At 43.1% G+C, this 24,999-nt stretch overlaps 1 protein-coding gene across 1 annotated transcript in view; it reads left to right on the forward strand.

The window, feature by feature from the left end:
- Positions 1 to 24,007, forward strand: part of QPRT (quinolinate phosphoribosyltransferase) — a 268,247-nt gene extending 244,240 nt beyond the window's left edge. The window contains exon 4 of the mRNA XM_044086692.1: positions 20,057 to 24,007. Coding sequence (XP_043942627.1) covers positions 20,057 to 20,341 — 285 coding nt within the window. The 3' untranslated portion in view covers positions 20,342 to 24,007. The remainder of the gene's footprint in view (positions 1 to 20,056) is intronic.
- Positions 24,008 to 24,999: the final 992 nt, after the last annotated feature.

Consider the following 24,999-nt stretch of genomic DNA (forward strand, 5'->3'; position numbering starts at 1 on the left):
AAAGAAGGGGAACACGTGGAGACCAATTTTGGATTTATCTATCCTCAACACTTATCTGGACATTCCCAAGTTCAAGATGTTGACGTTACAACAACTGTTACCTCTGCTGGGCAAGGATCACTGGATGGTAACTTTGGATCTCAAGGAAGCTTACCTTCATGTGCCTATAAGGCTAAGTTGCAGAAAGTATCTGCGGTTTCGAACTGGAGATTTTCATTATCAGTTCTCTGCATTGCCCTTTGGCTTATCTACTGCGCCCAGAGTATTCACAAAGGTTCTGGCTCCAGTGATAGCTTACTTCAGGCTTCAAGGCATTCAAATCTATCCTTACTTGGACGACTGCCTGATTCTGGCTCAAGAAAAGGAAGACCTTCTACAGCATCTGGAATATGTCATAGCAGTGCTAAGATGCCTAGGGTATTCTGTGAACGAAATAAAGTCCAGTCTAGTACCCTCTCAAGACATGTGCTTTCTGGGTGTGAGACTGAATACAGCAGCCCAGATGGCCTTTTAACCCCGGACAAACAAAAGAGTCTGTCACTTTACTTCCATCAACTATCTCATCAGTCCGTGCTGACTGCAAGGACAGTCCTTCAAGCATTAGGGTTCATGGCATCTTGTATTCTGGTGCTTCCCAATGCCAAACTGCATATGAGGAAGCTGCAATGGTATCTCAAAATGTATGGACACAGCACTGCCAGGATTTGGACACTGTCATTCAAATAATACCTTGCCTTCAAAAGGAATTCTTGTGGTGGGCTCAGGAATGTCACCTAAACAAGGGACTCTCTGTGACCCGGCCAGAGGCGAGTCAGATTTTAACGACAGATGCCTCGGACACTGCTTGGGGAGCTCATCTAAATGGAAAGTGGATACAAGACAAGTGGCCTGCCAGACTACAGCATCTACATATCAACATGAAGGAGATGTTAGCAGTCCAGTTTGCATTGATGGCTTTCAAGGAGTTACTTCTTCCAGGGCAGGTGTTGATTCTAACAGACAACACAACTGTCATGTGGTACATCAACAAGCAAGGGGGAACACATTCTTATCCTCTATGCAGGCAAGCAATGATTTTATGGGAGACTGCGTTAAGCCTGCAACTAACTCTTCAGGCAAGGTTTCTGCCAGGAGCACAGAACTCCCTAGCAGATGTGTTAAGCAGACAAATCATGGATCCCCACGAGTGGAAACTGGATCTTCATGTATTTCAGAAATTGACAGTGTCATGGGGAACTCCAGACATAGATCTGTTCGCTTCTCCACTAAACCACCAGCTGCCAAAGTATTGCACAAAGGGGTTTCATCACACGGCTTGGAAAGTGGATGCTCTGTCTTTCAGTTGGAAAAACCTTCATGTCTATGCCTTTCCACCTCTGCCTCTTCTTCCAAAGGTATTATTAAAGGTCAGACAAGACAGGCCAAGGATGATTTTGATAGCTCCAGATTGGCCTCGGCAACACTGGTATCCACTACTACGGAGTCTGGTAAGGAAGCCTCCATGGCCTTTACCTCTGATTCCTCATTTGTTATCTCAGAAGGATGGTCATCTGCTCAATGTCAAGCTTCACTCTCTTCATCTAACAGCCTGGCATATTCTCTCTTGAAGCACAGCAGGTCTCAACTTCCTCAACAAGTTTTAAATGTGATTATGGAAGCTAGAAGACCTAGTACAAGGAAGGTGTACGCAGACAAATGGAAGAGATTTTTATTTTGGAGTACAGCAAAGAATTTGGAGATTTCTGAGCCTAATTTGAGTGTGGCTCTTCAATATCTTACTGAGTTATTGGACAAAGGTTTGTCCTTCTCTTCCATTAAGATTCATGCTGCAGCAATTTCAGCTCATTATGATTGTGACCCACCTTTGTTTTCGCATCCTTTGTTCAAGCAGTTTCTTAGAGGGGCAAAGAATATAAGACCCCCACGTAGAGCTCCTACTCCTGCTTGGGATCTCAATTTTGTGTTGGAAAAACTTACTCTACAACCTTTTGAGCCTGCGGCTACTGCTGAGTTGAAATACTTGTCATGGAAGACTGCTTTTCTGTTGGCCATTACTTCTGCAAGAAGGGTGTCTGAGTTGTAGGCCCTTATGGCAGTAGAGCCCTTTTTGATTTTCCATAAGGATAGGGTATCATTACGTACTAATCCTTCCTTTATGCCTAAGGTGGTTTCTAGTGTGGCTTTAAACCAAACTATTCATTTGCCTACTTTTTATGCAGATCCCCAAAATAAAGGGGAAAAGATTTTGCACACTTTAGATGTACACAGGCAATTGAGATATTATTTAAGCAGGACTAAGGATTTTAGGCAGTCTCAGCAGTTGTTTGTTTCTTTTGCCTTGAGTTCACAGGGCAAGCCTGTGTCAAAACAAACTATCTCCCGGTGGATTGGCTTTTGCATTGCATTTTGTTATTCCCATCATGGCAAGGAGATTCCAGCTGGGATTAGGCCTCATTCCACTAGGGCTACTGCCACTTCAACAGCATTTCTAAGCGGGGTGGCAACTAAGGATATTTTGGAAGCAGCTACTTGGAGTTCAGTGCATACTTTCTCTAAGCATTATCATCTTCCTATCTACTCTAAGTCTAGGGCTGGCTTTGCCACTGCTGTTTTGCAAGGCATGTTATCAGCTCCTACTTCCTTATAATTTGCCAGCCTCCCTTTCCTCTGCTTTGGGATTCTACCCAATAGTCAGGACTGCAGCAATGGAAGACGAAGAACATAGTACAGTTTTGTACCTACCATAAATGTAGATGTTCGAGGATTCCATTGCTGCAGTCCAATTTACCCTCCCTCCTTCCCCTCTATGTTTAGGGGTGGTTGTGTAGGTGAGTTTACATGCTTATATTTTTTGTATATATATTGTTGTATATATTGTACATGTTTTTTGGTGCAGGTTTTTTGGGACTTGTCTTTTTGGGTCTTCTGACATCTGGGGCAAGAAAAGACTGAGGAAATGGCGTCGGTCATGCGCATTAGTACCCTGACGTACTGACGTCAGTCTAAGGCGCCATGACCGACGTCAGCCTTATACTCTGGTATTCGGGCCGACTGGGACGCGGACTATACCCAATAGTCAGGACTGCAGCAATGGAATCCTCGAACATCTACATTTATGGTAGGTACAAAACTGTACTTTTTCCTTTGTGAAGCTTTGGATTATAATATTGTTACACATAATTGACATCATTTTCATTTGAATTACAGTCCAGCATCATGCACCACTCAAATGAAGTTGATATACTCACCCATTTAAATGTAAATCCATACATAACTTGTCAGTTATCAAATTGGCTCACTAATAGAACCCAGGAAATTAGGATGTGTGGCTATACCTCCTTCAAAAGACCTGTTACTAGCAGTATAGCTTAGGGTACTATCCTCCGGCTTATTCTCTTGGCATTTACTTCTTGGAGGTCCAAGCTAATGTTAAGGGTTTATGGCTGACCACCTCTGCAGATGACTGTAAAACTGGTGTCATCATAAACTCTCCAGAGGGCACTGAGATCCTAAAATGAAATGCCAACAATGTATAATAGTATCCTTCAGCCAGCATGGCATCCCCTGTGACTGTCGTATCAACAGCACACCCCTAAACATTGATCCAGTAGTTAGGGACCTGCATAGGCATTGAGCTGTCCTTTGATGAGCATGTATCAAGTATTGTAAGGAAGTCCTTTTTCACTGTGCAGCTTATTGGTATGGATATGAAGTCCAGATAAAGCAATGGAGTTGGCATAATGGTTATGGTGTTTACCTGATAGACACAAAGTACAAGGTTTGATTCTTACCTTTAGAATAGGAAATTTGACTAGGCTTAAAATGGCCCACAAGGGCAGATAGCCTAGTACTGACCTGTGATCATTCAGTTGTATTCAGCATTTATTAAGGCAATCATTGAGTGTAATACTCCTTTCATTATGTACCCGTTCAAACATTTGGCACAACTTGAATGGCCACAGTGCTTTCTCACCAAGAAAATCAAAGGCCTAAGTCACACAAGCTACACTGACCATCTCAAAGCCCTGTCCCTCTCCTTGGTATCTTACAGGCTACTAAGTGATGATCTGTGCCTCACTTGCAGAGCCTCAGACCACCCCATTCCTTCAGATCTACTGCAATACTGAAATCCAGTGGTGTCATAAGCCCCCGTAGCACCTATCTGGAGACCTTAATCTCTTCTGCTACATAAACAAAACATGGCAGAGGAGTAGATATGTGTCACAGAGAATACTAATTCTCTGTCATCGTCTTCCTCTCCACATACGTCTCTATTCAGTAGTGATCTGGATAAATGGATGGGAAATTGAAAGTGCATCCCTGGTTTGGCACCTTTGCCTCTTATGGACAGGGATAACGTAAATATCTGCTGTGCTCAGAGCTATTCGTACTTAAAGTACAACAGCTCTGGGTTACTTCATACTTAAAATACAAGGACTAAAATATTCTTGAAAGGTATCAAGATCAATAGTTTAGTAAGTACCTATGACCAAGGATGATGTGATTCCCGAGCTTTAGTCTCTGAATACACTGAGATATTTAGTTTCTTAGACATGATTTTTATTCAGGCCATTACTGGATCAAAAGTATAAAAGAAATCTGTCAAATGTGTCAGAACCTTTAGAACCCCATAGATTCTGAAGTTCTAGTGTCTCCCAGACACCCTACTAATTCATTTAATTATTGCTATTGGAAAGTTATTACAGTGCTGTCTTGGGTAGTTTGGGTGCATTGAAAGGCCAGAGGAAAAAGCTCCAAAATGTGCAAAGAACAAGAAGAAAAGTAATATGTCTGGACAGAGCAGGAAAACCAGGAGGGGCAGCTGGGGTGGCATTGGGGATGATGTGAGGGAACAGTACGCAGTAGGGTTTCACTATGAAGTCCTTTGCATACGGCTCCATTTCACATAAAACTACTGCTAAGAGTAAGAGAGAGAGAGAGAGAGTGTGTGTGTGTGTGTGTGTGTGTGTGTGTGTGTGTGTGTGTGTGTGTGTGTGTGTGTGTGTGTGTGTGTGTGCATGTGTCTATGCATGTCAGTGTATGTGTGTCTGTTTCTGTGTGTAAGGGTGCATGTGTGTCTGTGTGTGCATGCATGTGCATGCGCGTGTGTGTTGTGTGTGTGAGCTTGTGTGTGTGTGTTTGTGTGTGTGTGTGTGTGTGTGCGCGCATGTGTGTGTGTGTGTGTGCGCATGTGTGTGAGTGTGTGTGCGTGTGTTTGTGTGTGCACGTGCATGTGCATGCATGTGCCTGTGTGTGTGCGCACGCACGTGTGTATGTTTGTGTGTGCAGGAGCATGTGCATGCATATGTGTGCATGTGCCTGTGTGTGTGTGCACGTGTGCATGTGAGTGTGTGTGCGTGTGTTTGTGTGTGCACGTGCATGCATGTGCCTGTGTGTGTGTGTGTGCACGCGCGCATGTGTGTGCATGTGTTTGTGTGTGCACGCGCAGATGTATGCATGTGCATGCATGTGCCTGTGTGTGTGTGTGTGTGTGTGTGTGTGTGTGTGTGTGTGTGTGTGTGTGTGTGTGTGTGTGTGTGTGTGTTTGCATGTGCCTGTGTGTATGTGTGGTTGGCACTCCTATCGCTATCGCACAGCTCTTTGTTTCATGGTTCAGTTCTCATTGGATGCCTTCTGTTGTTGGGTCTGCATGTTTTGTCAGGGTATGTGGAGGAATGCTGCTTTAGGCTTATTTTTTCCCATGTACAAAGTACATGCTAGTAAGAGAACTGGCAAGTGGTTAAATTGCCCTTAGGCATGCATGCGTGCAGTATGTAAGTGAGTGTGTGTACGAATCCGGCAGTGGTCTGGCATCCCATCTAGGACTGTTTCTCTGTCTTCTTCCTTATGCCCGTCAATTGCTAGGATAGGATTCAGCAGCCCATCAGCCTGGAACAGATTATAAAGGGTATTGAGTAATTGGTATAAAGCCATGCTTGAGCTCTGCGAAGGTAATACTGTGCAGGTAATGTTATGTGTTTTTAAGAATTTATGGCAAAAGAATATTTTAATAATTTACATATTCACAGACATTCATTTAAAGTTAGAATAAGCAGAGACTGTCCAGCAAGAAAAATAGTTGTCTGAAATCATGTGTCAAATGTAGCAGAGCAAGTGAACCTGATAGCTTTGCAACAGATTATTTCAAAATTAGTACTGAAAGCTAAAATGTATAAACGACAACAGAAAATATGGGAAATAAGCAGATGTTTTAAAATGTTTGTTCATAGGAAAGATAAAATAGTTCAGGAAATTCAGGGTAACAAAAGAAGCCTGCACCTGTTTAATATTAAAATAACACAAAGCACTGAAAAAAAAAACAAATAAATGCCTGGTAGTTTAAAATCCTGAAAGCAAAAGCACAGGAGGAAACATTAATGCTTCTGTCATTTTGAAAAAGCCAAACGATTACTTGATACTGTGCAGAAGTGTTGCTTGGTCATGATGATGAATTCCAGTAACATATTCACATTTAATGACCAAGTCTAAATAAGTTGTTAAAAAGGGAGTTGTGACGCAGAGTTATAAAATAGTCACTGCTGAAGACTGAAACAACACAGTGTAATTAGTAATTTAAAGCGGGAAGAAGAAGGCAATGTGACTATTAGATTTATCTAATGCGAGGAATCTTAATATACCTCATGGATTTAATTATAATGTGGTGTGCATGTGTCAGAGCTGATGTCATAACATGACAACTAATCAAAAACTAGGTTAAAGGCTCCTTTGTATGGCTTGTGGTACTGTTGTGCACTGTTAGTATTAAACGATGCTTTGCTTATTAAAGTATTAAACAGCAGAACTTGCAATATAGTCTCTGCAGAATTGTTGTTTAATCACAGCACAAGTCTCAACAGTTAACATATTTCTACATTTTCTCCGTTATTTGTATTTTGCTACAGATGACGTGTCTGCATCTCCAACAGTAACCCACACAATGCAGAGTCAAAGTTTAGCACTAGAAACCATATAATATAGGAAATGAATATAACCAAGGGAAACCATCTGGGGAAATGAAAGTTTGTTTATTTTGGAAGCAAGGTTTAATTGTGCAGCAGGCTTTGGAGACTGCTTTAAGGTTGCAGGGGAAAGAGAGTGAGGACTGGGAATTGGCTATGTACTTGGGTGCATGGAGGGAGGGTCACAGCTACAGTACCAAGTCTTGGCGCTAGGAAACTGACACTTAGGCTGATAAGCTACTGGGAACCACCCTGCCCCAAGACACGGAACATAAACTGGAGTGTTCTGTAAGGTTTGCAGTTTTCTTACACTGGAAAACAAGGCAAAGGTTGTACTCATAGGCTGTACTGCAGTCTGTTTACAGTTTAATCTGTAAAGCCTCTGATGTATCCAGTCCAGGTGGACAATGACCAGTATCCAGACAGATGCTTGCATACTTAAAGAAGTAAAAGAAACTGCCTAAGTTCTAGTATTGTTAGGACTGGAATGAGCCTGTCTAAAGGGACAGATTGCACCGCAGTGTAAGAACCAAAAATCACTTCACTTCTGATAGAGATGGCTTTTAAGGAGTGGGATCTGTCCCAGGTGGATATTAAACTGTTTTATTGTGAAGGGGGTTAAGACACAGACAGGGCTGGGGAGCTAGGAAACTGGTGTGATAATGACTAGCTAATATGCTTAGTAGGGACAGGGTCTTTGGGGAAGTCTGCATGGTGGGAGTTTTGTGAAGAAAATGTTAGGGATCAATAGTAAACCTTTGGACACCCCGTCTAGTGAGAAGGAGTACAAAAATAATTTATTCAGCTTTACTGTAGTTTTTTAAGGTAACTTCACAAAACTTCTAATGGGACCAGCTGCAACACCAGGAATTTACACAGATCTGTGAAGACGGGGGGAGGGATTCTCTAAGCAAAATGGCATTTTTTTCAGATGGACTACCACTCTGGTAAGTAAGTCCACATCACTGCACACTGTGTGACCCACATTGTGGAGCAACATTGAGGTAATGAAGCCTTTCTTGTGATCCTTCTGTTCCTAGACCAGTAGGACATACTTGCTGAAACAACAGCAGAACTTCTGTAAGATGTGTGAAATGTATTATTTTGGAGAACAGAGGGAGAAGGAAGATGGTCAGTAGTTGTCATGGTTAATTAAGTAACTTTCTTTAGAGACAAAAATAATTATAACCTGCTCCCAGGGCTTGATAGTGGATTTTTTTTGGTAAAGTGAAATTGTGTAAATTAAAGTTTTGGGGGATTAATAACGTTTGGTGCAAGTTGTAAGGGGCTCCTGTCTGACAGTTTGGTAAGGAGTTCATTCATGGAATGAAGATTTTTTTTTTTGCAGTAAATCAGAGGGTTGAGGAGACACTAAAGTATAAGGGCTGAAAGCAGGGGAGGATGGGAAATGTGGGATCTGCCTGTACCTGTGAAGGCAGAACCAGAAGCTCTTTCAGTGTCTGAAGGTGTGCAGTTCTGTAGGTGGAGTCTCTGCTTTACTGCGCTCAATGAGATGATTAATCCGACTCCAAAATGACATGGGGGTAGTTAAATACCGGGCATGATCATTGTAGAAGAAAACAATTTCCTGTTCCCTGACTACTTTGTTTGCACTTACTGTCTCAAAAAGTTTCCATCCCATAGGTCAGGCCTGAAGCTGTATTTCAAATGAGACCAGCATACATCTTTTTACCTTCATCTACATGTCGAAGTAAAGAACCACCCCACCCCCTAGACAAACACACATAGTGTGAAGAGGAAAATATCTTCTAGGGGTGTGGGAAAGAAAATGTGTAATCCACAAAGGACACCCCCTTCAAGAAGGATGGTTACCCAGCTTAGCAAAGTGCTGAAAGTTATAAGCAGCTAGTCATCTGAAAGAGTACAAAACAGAAAAATCAGATGAGATGACAAGAAGTTTTTTTTTTTTTGGGGGGGGGGGGTGTAGCCCTGATGGGGCAGTCATACTTACATGCATATCGATGAATAGTGAAACATAACCTGGTTATCTTGTAAAGTATTTTGTGGTTGCCCATTGTATGTTATTTAAAGTTGTACCAGACCATGATTAGCTTGGGATTGTGAGACAGATGGATCACTCTGCCTTTCACAGTCCCTCAGACTTAGAGGTTTCCTTGCGAATTATAGAGAATGCCTTAAGGACTACAGCCTTGGTTTCACTAATCAAAGCCCCCCCCCAACCAGATATGAGTGATTTATTATACTTAGATTTGATGTAATAAGTCCATTTCATGAGGACAGGAAATGAAACATTATGATAAATGTAGACTTTAAGAGCTAAAGTAGAAATCACCCTGGATATGATATGGATATACCACAATTTCAGAAAACTGGCTAGTGGGTCATAGTAAAACATGTGATACAATACGGTAGGAAACACGGGTAAGGGGAAGGTCCTAGTAAGCCCTATTTCTTGAATGCCTTTAAGCATATTTTGGATTAAGATATTCATAAATGTTTTTAAAAAGCAAATATTGATGGAATATTGAAAATGGTTCAAAAATAGCAGATGGAAACTTATTTTATGCAGCTGAAAAACAAAACCAGTTTTACACTGATGATAAATTTAGAAGAAATTAAAGCCAAGAATACTTGACCCTGAAAGGGTATAAGTGTAAGTTGAAAAACAGCAAAATGCGTCTGAATTCAATAAAATAGTTTGCAAGCAAACTACATGGAAATACTCACGTCTGAAAGTTTTGAAATATTAACTGAAAAGTATGTAGATTCAAAAGTAATTTCTCTTGTTTACCTGATTTAAAATACTACATTAACTAAGTAATGAATTGTCAATACGTACACCAAAAGTAAGTTGTCAGTCTTTGCAACCACCGCCAAGTAAGTTTAGTGAGTTACCTTCTGCAGAACGTACCATCCAGATCAAAAAGTACAGCAACAGTTGAGGTTTTTTTATTACTATTAAATGTCAACCATGAGTTGTCAGCTTGATAGCAAATGGTTATTGGATGAACATGTCATTAGATCTGAAGCTGCCATGTCAGAAAGTACAACTGTCACAAGTGGGGTACTGCATCGTTAAGTACAACTGTCACAAGTGGGATACTGCATCATTGAGTACAACTGTCACAAGTGGGGTACTGCATCAAGTACAACTGCCACAAGTGGGGTACTGCATCGTTAAGTACAACTGTCACAAGTGGGGTACTGCATCAAGTACAACTGCCACAAATGGGGTACTGCATCGTTAAGTACAACTGTCACAAGTGGGGTACTGCATCATTGAGTACAACTGTCACAAGTGGGGTACTGCATCAAGTACAACTGCCACAAGTGGGGTACTGCATCGTTAAGTACAACTGTCACAAGTGGGGTACTGCATCAAGTACAACTGCCACAAATGGGGTACTGCATCGTTAAGTACAATTGTCACAAGTGGGGTACTGCATCATTGAGTACAACTGTCACAAGTGGGGTACTGCATCAAGTACAACTGCCACAAGTGGGGTACTGCATCATTAAGTACAACTGCCACAAGTGGGGTACTGCATCATTGAGTACAACTGTCACAAGTGGGGTACTGCATCATTAAGTACAACTGTCACAAGTGGGGTACTGCATCGTTAAGTACAACTGTCACATATGGGGTACTGCATCGTTAAGTACAACTGTCACAAGTGGGGTACTGCATCAAGTACAACTGCCACAAGTGGGGTACTGCATCAAGTACAACTGCCACAAGTGGGGTACTGCATCGTTATCTATTGTTTAATTGTCTGATTTACAAGCAACTGACCTGGGTCACTGGATAACAAACTTTGACAATTACTGCCAACTAGAGATTGTTGTTTGAACATCCTTAAATGTGAAGGTACATCTGGGTGAGCTGAACCAAGCCAACAGCTGGTGCAAAGACAATGGCCTCAAACTACATAGCAAAAGAATGCAATATAGTGCACTTTGGTAAAATAAATAGCACCTCATCATACTGCATAGATAACTCACCCCTTAAAATAGTACTGGCATCGGAGACCCAGGTACAGTTATGGCATTAGAGACCCTGCCACAGTTATTCCATTAGAGACCCAGGTACAGTTATGGCATTAGACACCCTGCCACAGTTATTCCATTAGAGACCCAGGTGCAGTTATGGTATTAGAGACCCTGCCATAGTTATTCCATTAGAGACCCAGGTATAGTTACGGCATTAGAGACCCTGCCACAGTTATTCCATTAGAGACCCAGGTACAGTTATGGCATTAGAGACCCTGCCACAGTTATTCCATCAGAGACCCAGGCATGGTTATGGCATTAGACACCCTGCCACAGTTATTCCATTAGAGACCCAGGTACAGTTAAAGCATTAGAGACCCTGTCACAGTTATTCCATTAGAGACCCAGGTACAGTTATTGCATTAGACACCCTGCCACAGTTATTCCATTAGAGACCCAGGTACAGTTATGGTATTAGAGACCCTGCCACAGTTATTCCATTAGAGACCCAGGTACAGTTATGGTATTAGAGACCCTGCCACAGTTATTCCATTAGAGACCCAGGTACAGTTATGGCATTAGAGACCCTGCCACAGTTATTCCATTAGAGACCCAGGTACAGTTATGGCATTAGAGAACCTGCCACAGTTATTCCATTAAAGACCCAGGTACAGTTATGGCATTAGACACCCTGCCACAGTTATTCCATTAGGCATCCAGGTACAGTTATGGTATTAGAGACCCTGCCATAGTTAGTCCATTAGAGACCCAGGTATAGTTATGGCATTAGAGACCCTGCCACAGTTATTCCATTAGAGACACAGGTATAGTTATGGCATTAGAGACCCTGCCACAGTTATTCCATTAGAGACCCAGGTACAGTTATGGCATTAGAGACCCACGTACAGTTATGGCATTAGACACCCTTCCACAGTTATTCCATTAGAGACCCAGGCATTGTTATTGCATTAGACACCCTGCCACAGTTATTCCATTAGAGACCCAGGTACAGTTAAAGCATTAGAGACCCTGTCACAGTTATTCCATTAGAGACCCAGGTACAGTTATGGCATTAGACACCCTGCCACAGTTATTCCATTAGAGACCCAGGTACAGTTATGGTATTAGAGACCCTGCCACAGTTATTCCATTAGAGACCCAGGTACAGTTATGGCATTAGACACCCTGCCACAGTTATTCTATTAGAGACCCAGGTACAGTTATGGCATTAGAGACCCTGCCATAGCTATTCCATTAGAGACCCAGGTACAGTTATGGTATTAGAGACCCTGCCACAGTTATTCCATTAGAGACCCAGGTACAGTTATGGCATTAGACACCCTGCCACAGTTATTCAATTAGAGACCCAGGCACAGTTATGGCATTAGAGACCCTGCCATAGTTATTCCATTAGAGGCACAGGTACAGTTATGGCATTAGAGACCCTGCCACAGTTATTCCATTAGAGACCCAGGCACAGTTATGGCATTAGAGACCCTGCCACAGTTATTCCATTAGAGACCCAGGCACAGTTATGGCATTAGAGACCCTGCCATAGTTATTCTATTAGAGACCCAGGTACAGTTATGGTATTAGAGACCCTGCCATAGCTATTCCATTAGAGACCCAGGTACAGTTATGATATTAGAGACCCTGTCACAGTTATTCCATTAGAGACCCAGGTATAGTTATGGCATTAGAGACCCTGCCACAGTTCATAGGTTCATTGGTTTGTAGGAGGTTACTACTCTATTGGTCCAAGGGTCTTTACAAGCCTAGCCACGTAAAACCCCGAGTACCCTTACTGATCATGTTTAGAGGGTCATTTGTTAGCAGAGTGATTCTGTGATTAGCACCTACTGCTCCTGTCCATGAGGAACACAGGTGCCACCTCCGGGATGAAGTTATGGACACCCATACAGAGTACAGTGACAGGGCATTCGGTCTCTCCATGTATGTCATATTTTGGAGGCCCTGGATTCTCTTGGTAAGAAACCTCTGTGATCTCTCCAGTTGCTGCAGGTGTCTGGTGAGGTACATACAGAAGGGAACACTTTACTCAATTAGTGGTCTGATAAGGGTCGAGTACAGTGGAGCTATAACCTCCCTGGTCTTGGATGCTGTGCCCTTATTTATGAGGTACACAATGTAGAATGCTTTTCACACCACTATGGACACATGGTGATCTTAGTTTAGATGGCTATCAACCTGTGTTCCCAAGTCTCACACTGCTGAGTTTGAGCTTAGAGGGGTGCTTTCTATATCATAATTAGCAGGGGCTACTTCTTTGCCAAAGGGGATAATGAGGTTTTTTTTGTGTTATGTTTTAGTCTGTGAATTTGGCACCAATCATTTGACTGCATCAGCCCTTTTTGTAAAATGTTAACATGTTGGGGGACCTGCAGTCATCTGCAAACTTGGTAAGCCACAGGCCATCTGCCTTCTCCTGGACTTCAGAGAAGTAGGTTCCAAACAGTAGTGGGCCCAGCACAGATCCTTGTGGTACCCCACTGGTAAGTGGTCTACTGGTGGAGGTGGATCCCCAACTTTGACAGTGTGCATTCTGTTGTTGAGACAGTTGGCTACACATCTAGTAATGTATGGGTTAATCCCTAACTGGGAGAGTTTCTCTATGATACCTGAGTGGGAGATTGTGTCAAAAGCCTTGGCTAAATCAAGATAGGTGGTATGTACTGCTTTGCCCTCATCCAGGGATTTGGTGACATTCTCAAAGAAGTCCACAGGTTTAATAAGCAAGATCTACCCATGACAAAGCCAAACTGGGTCAGGTCAAGAGTTTGAAGGTCACCTGTGTTCTTGTGGATAAGGTTGTGGCATTAGAAATTTGGGTACAGTTATGGCATTAGAGACCCTGCCACAGTTTTGGCATTAGAGACCCAAGTACAGTTATGCCATTAGAGACCCTGCCACAGTTATGGCATTGGAGCCCCTGGCACAGTTGTAGCATTAGAGACCAATGTACAGTTATGGTATTAGAGACTCTCCCACAGTTTTGTCATTAAAGACCCTGACACCATTATGGCATTAGGGACCCAGGTACACCTATGGTATTACAGACCCTGCCACAGTTACGGCATTAGAGACTGAGGTACAGTTATGGCATTAGAGACCCTGCTACAGTTATGGCATTAGAGACCCAGGTACAGTTATGGCATTAGAGACCAAGGGACAGTTATGGTATTAGAGACCAAGGCACAGTTATGATATTAGAGACCAAGGCACAGTTATGGCATTCGAGACCCTGCCACAGTTATGGCATTAGAGACCAAGGCACAGTTATGGCATTAGAGATCCTGGCACAGTTATGGCATTGGCAATGCTGGCACAGTTATGGCATTCGAGACCCTGCCACAGTTATGGCATTAGAGACCAAGGCACAGTTATGGCATTAGAGATCCTGGCACAGTTATGGCATTGGCAATGCTGGCACAGTTATGGCATTAGAGACCTTGCCACAGTTATGGCATTAGAGACCAAGGCACAGTTATGGTATTAGAGACCAAGGCACAGTTATGATATTAGAGACCAAGACACAGTTATGGCATTCGAGACACTGCCACAGTTATGGCATTAGAGACCAAGGCACTATTATGGCATTAGAGACTCTGCCACAGTTATGACATTAGAGGCCTTGGCACAGTTATGGCATTAGAGGGCCAGATACAGTTATGGCATTAGAAGCCCCGGCACTGTTATGGGACACTCCTGTCCTTTGACTATCATGTGTTCATTTAAAGTTATATAATCCTTCTGTCCAACCCAACTATTAGCCAAGGATGTCTTCTCCAAAGCGTAGCAAGTCTTTCTTTTACTCATCTCTTGTCTGTCCTATTACTGAATAAAATGCTTCCTTTAGAATGTACCTTTTAAAATGCAATGCCAAATGTTCCCATCTGAAAAATATCACAGACCATATGTGCCTTAGTTATCCAGACTGATTAGCCACCTTATGTCTTTGTTCTGTGTACTGTAGTTTCCTCTGTGGCAATCTATGGCATTTCACATCATGAAAGATCCCAATCTCCTAGATCTACTACAGCTTTGTAAAACAAGTGGTTCCTCAAAGACACATTTATTGCATTTACCTACCTATATCATACAGTTTGTCAAAGTGGACTGAAGGTGGAAGGTGTGTGTATACAGTAAAATGCTTGTCACTGTGATATCACTGGAAGAAACCTATATAAAGATGGAAAAGAACATGTTCCCTTGTGGTCTACATCCTGAACTAGTGTGCCAAAGGTCAAAGGTCTATAAAGAAAGTACAAACTGCTTAGCTGTGTGTTGACAGGGAGGAAATTATAGAAATCATTGTATGTCAGAAAATCAGGTAGACGGGGTCATTCACATGTAACCCCAAGAAAGAAAGAATTAGAATTTGTATGCTGAGACATTCAAAGACTGTATGTTCACAGGAAGCAAGTAAGAATTTTATATATGTGTAATTAATGGCAGTTAATGACTACAGATTACTAAACCTCAAGATGCACACACTCGAAACTCTCCTTAGCATGGAGAACATCGATATCTGTTCAGTAACAGAAACCTGGTTCAAGGCTCCTGAAAGCAGCCCAGCACTACCAGGTTATACCTCATACCATGCTTTTCGGCCCCAAAACTTGGACTGAACCACAAAAGGAGGGGGAGTATCGATATTCATCAAAGATACCCACACCTCCAGGTTGGTGGCAAAGCACGAAGCATCAGAGACTATCCATATGCAACTAACAGTGGGTAAAACTGCCTTCCAGTTTATAGCCTGCTACAGACCACCCTCCCAAACCCAGGAACCCCACTCGGCCTTCCTGAGAACACTGGAAAATATGAAGGTCTCTCCAAACACCATTATATTGGGTGACTTCAACTACCCAAACATAGACTGGGAGCATTACTCTAGCTCCAACACCCTAACCCAAAGGTTCCTAGAATTTATAAACTCAAATTCTATGGAACAACTTGTTACCACTCCCACAAGAGGGGAAAACATACTGGACCTGATCATCACCAACATGGGGACTCTATGCTCCAGACCAGAAGTGTATCCCTCACTGGTAAGATCAGACCATAAACTAATCTCACTGGATATTCACATCCCGACCCCACCCCCTGCCCAGAAAACCACAGTGAAAACTTCTCTAAAGCAAATTTCACACTCCTCAAAACTGAGGTGGAATCCTTCAAAGCCGCCGGGCCTGTGGAAAATACGGCCCAGACCGCAGAATCCTTTATAAATGCATTCTATGAACACCTTCAGGAATGCATGGATCATGCAATCCCAAATAAAACCAAGACCCAATCCTCCAAAGGCAGACGTCCTGTCTGGTGGACCCTAGCCATAAACAAACTATACAATAGAAGGAGGAAGCTACTAAATGATAGAGCAAAATCCCAAAAAGGGAAGGCATCACTGATCAGTATTAGCAAAAAACTACGGGCACTCATAAAATTGTCTAAGGCCAGCTTCGAGAGAAAAATTGCACAGGACACTAAGGATAATCACAAGGCTTTCTTTAGTTATGTTAGGAACCTGGGTGGTAATTCCCAGATATGCTCAGAATTAGTCCTAAATGACAAAAAATACACCAAACCCACAGACATTGCCAACATCCTAGCTGACAGGTTCAGTGCAAACTCCCCCCCCCTCCCCACCAAAAGGGCAAATATCTATCCCAGCAGAGTGCTGCCCCCCTGACATCTCAGATGCTCAGGTAAGAGCCACTCTCTCTAAAGCAAAAAACACAGCATCAATGGGACCAGATGGTGTCCCGGGCTGCGTCCTACATGAACTCCAAGAAGATCTAAACCCAAACATAAAACTACTGTTCAGTCTCAGCGTTACTACAGGATATGTGCCCAAAGAGTGGCGTACAGCAACAGAGGTACCTCTCCATAAAGGTGGTGCCTCAACGGATACTGGAAACTATCGCCCCATAAGCCTGACTAGCTTGGTCTGCAAAGCTATGGAAAGGATCATCATGGACCTCGTAAATAAAGATATTGGGGACCTACAGACACTGGATCCTACCCAGTTCGGCTTTGTTAAGGGCAGATCCTGCCTCTTAAACCTGGTTGATTTCTTTGAAACAGTCACCAAGGCCATTGACGAGGGGAAGGTGGTCCACACAGCCTACCTGGACCTCGCAAAAGCCTTCAATACAATACCCCACTCGGGCATTATAGATAAGCTCACCAGCTTAAATATAAACCCCATGTCACTAGATGGATTGCAAACTGGCTCAAGGACAGAACCCACATGGTTAGAATTGCTGGAGCCATGTCAGACTCCAAACCAGTTACAAGTGGTGTCCCACAAGGCTCAGTCCTGGGACCTCTCTTGTTCGGTATATATTTCTCGGAGGTACAGGCCAACACGGAAGGACTGTGGCTGACCAAGTTCGCAGATGACTGCAAACTGGGCGCCATAATCGACTCTCCAGCCGACACAAGCATCCTCCAAAAGGGCCTCATAGAAACAGACAACTGGTGCCAGAGCCATGGCCTCAAGCTAAATGCCAAAAAGTGTATAGTCATCCCCTTTGGCAAAAACAAAGTGCCCACAAATTACCACATAGGTGGTAATCCATTAAGTACAGAAGTAATTAGGGACCTGGGGACCCAAGTTGATTGCAATCTCTCACTTGACAACCACGTGGCCAAAGTGGTTAGAAAAACATTTTATATAGCCCACCTAATCATGAAGGGATTCACATCTAGATCAGGCGAGGTCATCGTGCCTCTTTACTCATCCCTCATTAGGCCCATAATTGAGTACAATGCCCCTTTTGGGATGTACCTTACCAGACACCTGCAGCAACTGGAAAGACCTCAAAAGTACCTCACCAAGAGGATCAAAGGGCTCAAACAGATGCCATATGCTGCCCGGTTAAAGAAACTCCAGCTCTAGTCAGTGGCATACCGCCTGTTCAGAGGCGATCTGTGCCTGATGTATAAATCCATGTCCAACCCGGAATTAATGGACATGCTGCACCTCAGAAAATCCAAATCCCATCGAGCTACGCGCTCGAGACTTGAACCTCAGCACTGAAATAAATAGGACATGCTGGAGGGACAGATTCATAACCCAGAGGCTCCCTTCACTCTGGAATAAAATCTCAGTCCAGGTTAGGCAGAGTCCCTCATTGACTCTCTTCAAGAGGAATCTTGATGAGTGGATGGGAGATCGTATGTTTACCCCGGGTATCACTTCTGTGTCACTGTTAGACAGAGGCACAGTATACTAACCTCGAAAAAGGGCATAGCAAAATTAATTTAAAATGGGTGGCGAAAGCCAAACACATTCTGGCTAGGCTTATAAATGCCCTAGGGCAGATAGCCTAGTATGAACCTATGAACCTAAGTATATCTGTACTTCTGCTGAAATGCTGCGTCTGGTTTTAGTATTCACAGTCTGTACAGAGATTGGGGTAATGTGTACTGCAGAGGGCAGTTGGCACTATTAGACATAAGGAATTTAGACAGGTAGCATGTCAGGGAGTACAGAGGGCACATGGTGTTGAGACATTCCTGACATGGTACTGAAGAAAGCAGTTGCATCTGGGAAGGTAGTAAGAGTTCAAAAAATGTAAGTTAAAAGTCAGGAAGGAGAGTGGCAGGCATTTATCTGTGTTACGGGGCAGACTATGAGAAAGGAGACAGCAGACAAAGCTGAAGCGCTCAACTGAGGAACTTTTTAAGTAAGTGGTGAAGGAATCATGTTGGGGGATAGGAAATTGTGCTGTGAAAAGGGAGAAATAAATTGGGGGTGGGTCACTGTGCTGTGACAGTGGAGAAGCTATCAGCGGCTAAATGGTAATAATCCGAGGATACTACGTGAGTCTGGGTAGGTGAGAAGCTGGAGAACCTGCAGTCTGTAATGAACCTGTGGGGAACCTTCTGTAATGGGCACACAGCAGTGGAATGTATGCCCTCTAGTCAATCTTCTTTAATGAGCATGGCACTTCAGGGTCTGTGGCCTCTAATCTGCCTTCAGACGTAGAGGCAGCCACCAGTGTGTTACAAATGGCATTGTATCAGGGATAAGCCTCAGGAGATGTTGAGATAACTGAGAAAAGACAGATGTAATCTCTGGTAGCTGCACTGTTCTGCTCCTGGGAGAGGACATTGTTCTGTCTCCTGAATAAGATGAAGGGAATGATATACTCTCTAACAATGTCTGTCATGGAGGCACAACATTCTAGAGAATTCTTGTTTTCGTCCACCTCCCATCAGCACATGTTGTACTTCTGGTGCTTATTAGAAGGAATTTAAAACATATGGGGTTGTGGGGGGTGGCAGTGAGTGTCAGTTTAGACTCCTCCTACTATTGTCTATCGTAACTTTTGGGGATTTTAGAATCGTGCACACGAAGTGTGTGGAGCAAACAAGGGAATCCCATATTGACACATTATCGTAGTTCTGCTGTGTATTTGATCTAAGACTTGATGGCAGACACATTGCAGGCTGCATGTGGTTTGGATTGAGGGGGACACTAGATGCCTTAAAGCCCCAAATGAAGGAGTCAGTCATTCAAAAGGAGGAATGAGGGAATAAGAAAGGTAAGGAAAACTTTTTGTGAATTGAATTCTTTTTTCTTTTGGTTAGGTTAGATCTCAGATGTGGTACAGACACATGACCACTGCAAGTAATTGTCACGGTGGAAGTAGCATATGCTGGGCAGTAATGACTCCCACCGGTGAGGTTAGGCCCATCCTGAGTGATTGTGCTGTAAGGAAACACTGTAGCCAGAGGTTCAGATGCCAAGGTGCAAATCCCAAAGTATTAGTTTGAACTCCATCAACTCTCACTCAGGTACACAGCACTGCTGAGAAAGCCATTTAACTTCCATGTGCTCCTGCTCTTACCATCTACAGGAACTTCAGCATTTTGGTAAAGAAAAGGTATCAGCTAGAAACAACATAAAAAATATTTTGAAGTAAATATGTTACCTAATTGCAAAAGCATTGTTTTGGAATTATAGTTATTGTGGCAGAATTATTTTCAGTATGTGAAATGGTCAGCATAAAATGGGCATCTGACATGTAAGTTTGTTCTGTAGCATAGCCCACATACGTTTAGTTTTGTAATATTTCTGTTTTTCCCCTCAGAGTGTGCAGACTGCTTCACAAACTCTGAAATCAGAATTCCCTCATCTCCTTGTCGAAGCCAGTGGGGGCATCACAGAGGATAACATTACTTCATATTTCAGCCCCTATGTAGACATCATCTCCCTCGGTGCCATCACACAGAACTTCCAGGTTGTAGACTTCTCACTCAAAATCACCAAGGATCGCTATGACCAAAGCAGCAATGGATCTTTATCCCACTCTTCAACTCTATCATCTGCACCGCCATCGAACACCTCCCTGGGAAGGAGAAATTTTGCATTTTGATGGAAACATTGACAGCAATGGTCATGTCACTTGACTGACCTGGTACTTTTCTTCGCCTAATCCTTCCAGGAAATTTACTGGTTATAGAATGAACTCTTGCTTTGGAAATGTTCACAAATCCTCTGCAGTTTTTTTCATTTTTCTGTATCTTTTAATTAACAACATGTATAGCTATGTATAATAGCAGCATAACTGCATAGTTCTGAGCATTCAGGACAAAAGAAAAAAGGCACAAGGCATAACCCAGTAAACAGTTACATGTAGTAACTGACCAGAGTATTGGCTGTATGAACTGGGGCATTCCTAGATTTTCAAGACAGAGCAAAACTATGACTTTTTGAGTTTTTAAAAGTAACTTATAAATGATATGAAAGACAAGCCATGTACACTGTTGTAATTGTCTTATTATATGTTTTCATGAATCTGTTCTTCATAGAAATGTTTCATACTGTTTAAGCATTGCATCTGCCACCTCTGTAGGTAACATCCATTGCATCCCTCCCCATAAAAGTGAAGTGTATTTTTTGTCTGACTTTACCGTTTTGTTTTTATTTCCATACAAACGTGATTTATGATGTTATGTCTAATATGTGCATCCCAGATGAAAAGGTAACCTTCAGCTCTAGTGTAACCATCCCAGTCCTCCACCCACCACACCATGCATTTCCAGTAAAAACCTACCAGCCCACCAGGCACAATGCATTTCCTGTATGAACACCCACAACACCAGGTACCATTTGTTTCTATCAGGAAAATCCTATCCCATTATAAATATCCCAACCCACTATGTACCGTGCATTTCCAGTATGAACATTCCAACCCATCAGACACCTAGCATTTCCAGTATGAATATCCCAGCCCAATAAGTGTGCTTCCAGTTTGAACATATCAGCCTACCAGGCACCATGCAATCCAGTATGAATATTTCCAATTTACCAGTTAACATGCATTCTCAGTATTAACATTCCAGCTTAACAGTTACCGTTCAGCTCGGATGTCGGTGTCTGCCTTAGCAGATACCATGCACTTCCTGTATGAACATTCCAGTATGACAGGTACCATACACTTCTGGTATGACTTCCTCTTCCTGGTAGGTACCATACACTTCTGGTATGACTTCCTTTTCCTGGTAGGTACCATACACTTCTGGTATGACTTCCTCTTCCTGGTAGGTACTATACACTTCTGGTATGACTTCCTCTTCCTGGTAGGTACTATACACTTCTGGTATGACTTCCTCTTCCTGGTAGGTACTATACACTTCTGGTATGACTTCCTCTTCCTGGTAGGTACTATACACTTCTGGTATGACTTCCTCTTCCTGGTAGGTACTATACACTTCTGGTATGACTTCCTCTTCCTGGTAGGTACTATACACTTCTGGTTTCAGAGTCTCAAAGCAGGTGCAGAACATTTCCTATATTAACTTCCCATTTCACACAAGTACTGTGTATTTCCAGTATAAGCATCCCAACCCACTAGGTACTGTGCAGAACTAACATGGAGAACCTCCATTAATAGGTCCTGTGTTGGGTTTATAAGTTCTGTCAGTCATAGTCTGGTAAATTTTGGGGGAGCACACACATGCTCATATCAAAGCATGCTGTGACATAATGCACTGCCTACTTAAAATCAACTATCCCCTGTGGCCACCAGGTCTTTTTGCTGCTTGCCTAGTTTGGATTTCAGACTTGCTATTAGCAAAGCATGTTTTGTGTGCCTGATGCCTTTATAATTTTTCTGAGTATCAATATATACATCAAATTACCAGTCAAGGCCTGCATCAGCATTCATTCTGAGGGACTCCCTTTCAGTCATCAGTTCTTGATCTGGAGGAATGCATGGCTAAGGCTTCCCTCTTAAGGCGTTCCCCAGAACCAGAACAGTTGGTCATCCCCAGTTATGAGGAGTCCATCATTTTCCCCATGCCAGAGTGTGAACTTCAGGACATCCTCATATGTTTGATATCTGATGAGAAAGAGTCAGAAATACTGGAATGGACCATTATGGAGTGCAGTCAGAAGTCAACACTAAGCCCAGCCCAGACCTTTTTCCCTTTCATGCCGGTTGCCAGGTGATTACATGTGAGCTGTCAGTCCCCCAGCATCTAAGCATTTCAGTTGCAGGCTTGCATGTGAGATTAACATGCTTGCAGCTGTAAGTGCAGCACTTATGGCCAGTCACAGCCTTCTAGAAGTTAGGGAATTTAGAGGCCAGTCTTTGAGACCAGGTTACTGAGTCACTTCACCCATCTGCCTCCCCTTGTATGATCCCTGCTTTGGGAGCTAGTCAGTCTGATAAATAATAGTTTGTACTGGTCATGAGCTTCCTGTTCCTTCCCCCTGCATATGTTTACTGAGCATCTCAGAAAGAAGCCTGAGGAGCCCTGCTTTTGAGTTATCCCTCATCAGAGCCAATTATTAGGAATATTGTGGATGCAGTTTGAAAGCACACTAACAGAGGCCTTCAGCTCCCAAAAAGCTTGACGGCCTCTCTAAGCCCCCATGTCAATGAAAAGTGCCCTTTTTAAGCATCCAAAGGTTGATGAGATTTCTTTGGATCAGCACAGGTTCCAGAGTGCAGATCGTTTTGCTGCATTATACAGTCCAAAATTCTACATGTTTATCAAGACTGTGTTGTACTTTGCTGTAATGAAGATTAGAGTTCTTAGTTGCTTGTTTCCCCTGTCCAAGTTCCAGTCCCATCTTGTGTGTCAGGTTCTGGGAAAGCTTGATGAGAAGCTAATAGGGGCTCAGGTTACATTTATATTGATCTCTATATAGTTCACTTCAGCGTTCCTTGTCCATACACTGACTGTGGCTGTAGGGTCAGAAGTGTGGCTGTGCAAGATGACATGTCTGAAGCTGTCCTCAATAAAGGAGGTGATTAGTTTAAATGGAAAGTGCTTTTTTGACCAACTGAGCTGAGATAGTCAGTGACCTTCTTAAGAGAAACTAGGCCCTGACCACTGCGGAGGGTCTTAGTGATCCGCTGTTGTCTTTTCTTCTTCTTTCAAAGCCAACCAACCACAAGACAGGAGCTGAAGTATCACATGTTTTCCCCCACTTCACCTCACCGCACCCAATCCCCTGTCATGGCTGCTAAGCTACCCAAAAGGACAACCCCTGCAGGCTTCCCCAAAGCAGCCCTGATCTGGTCTGGAGCTGCTTGTAAGGCCTCTTTCACCAGTTGTTCCCCTGGTTTGAGAAATGATCACAAAGAGGTAGTGGGTTCAAGACATGATCATTCTTGATCACAGACTGGAGCTCATCAGTCCACCCACAGAAAGAGCTCTGCTACTGGAGCAGTCCTGGCTAGTTGTTAGGATGGCTCCAGGCTGTACAGCTAAACAGAAATGTGGAGAGTGACAGTTTTGAATGAGCATCTGGGAGTTTTAATCCTGTCTTTTCCTGGTCCCAAAAGCTATGGATGGTTTTAGTCCGTTCCTGGACCTCGGTGATGTTAGTCATCACATCAGGTAAGTCTGGTCTCATGCTCTTTCATCAGTAGAGTGAGTGGGTGGTGCCATGAGGCATGATGGATGTCTTTTAGCACATCATTGTGTGAGGTCCACACAAGATGCCTGGTTTACTCTGAGTGGGCATCACGTTTTGTACAAACTGTTGCCTTTGGGCTTTTTTATCACCAGAAGAGGGTTTTCATGTGTTCGTCTACCTGTATGACTGGCTTCTGGTGGCCCTATTGTGGAAATACCAGTGAATGCCCCTGCACTCATTCCTCCCTTGGCTGAATTTCAGACAAGTCACCTTAAATTACCAGAAGTCGTCTCTGACCCTACTAAAGGGATACCCTTTATAGGCATGAAGTTGTACTCTTAGGTATCGGAATGGTCCATCCTGTCCATGAGGAGGATTTAGGAGGTCTTGGATTTGAATAGGCAGATAATGGTACAAATCATGGTTCAGACCCAGACTCTGCTGTGTCGTCTAGGCATGATCGATGTCACAGTCCTTATGGTGCTGCCTGTATACCTGTGGGTGTAGATCATATAGCACACTGTGAGGTTCTCCTAGTGTCAGGCCACCAGGGCACTGCCACTGGTCCTGGAATGGTGGACAAATCCCCATCAATGTCCTTGTGGATCTTTTCTTTGTTATCAAACCTGACATATAATTTGACAGTGGATGCTTTGCTAGTGGCATTTTGAATTCTCTTTATTCCCCACATGGTACAGTGATTGCAGCCCCTCCATTGCTTGCACGTTGCGTGCCTGCTAACATTGTGGGGGTATTCTTTTTATTATTATTTCATGATTTTCTGGAAAGTACTTCCTGGTAAAGTGTGGGACGACTTTAACACAGTTGTGCATCTAGTGCATGATGTCACAGCCATTAGTGAGATTACTTTAGCACAGTTGTGCATTCAGTGCATGATGTCACAGTCATTAGTGAGATGACTTTAACACAGTTATGCATCCAGTGCATGATGTCACAGTCATTAGTGAGATGACTTTAACACAGTTTTGCATCCAGTGCATGATGTCACCATCATTAGTGAGATGACTTTAGCACAGTTGTGCATTCAGTGCATGATGTCACAGTCATTAGTAAGATGAACACAGTTGCTCATCTAGTGGATGATGTCACAGTCATTAGTGAGATGACTTTAACACAGTTGTGAATCCAGTGCATGATGTC

This window comes from Protopterus annectens, chromosome 10.part0 (assembly GCF_019279795.1).
Source record: "Protopterus annectens isolate FY-2018-M chromosome 10.part0, PAN1.0, whole genome shotgun sequence".
NCBI lineage: Eukaryota > Metazoa > Chordata > Ceratodontiformes > Protopteridae > Protopterus > Protopterus annectens.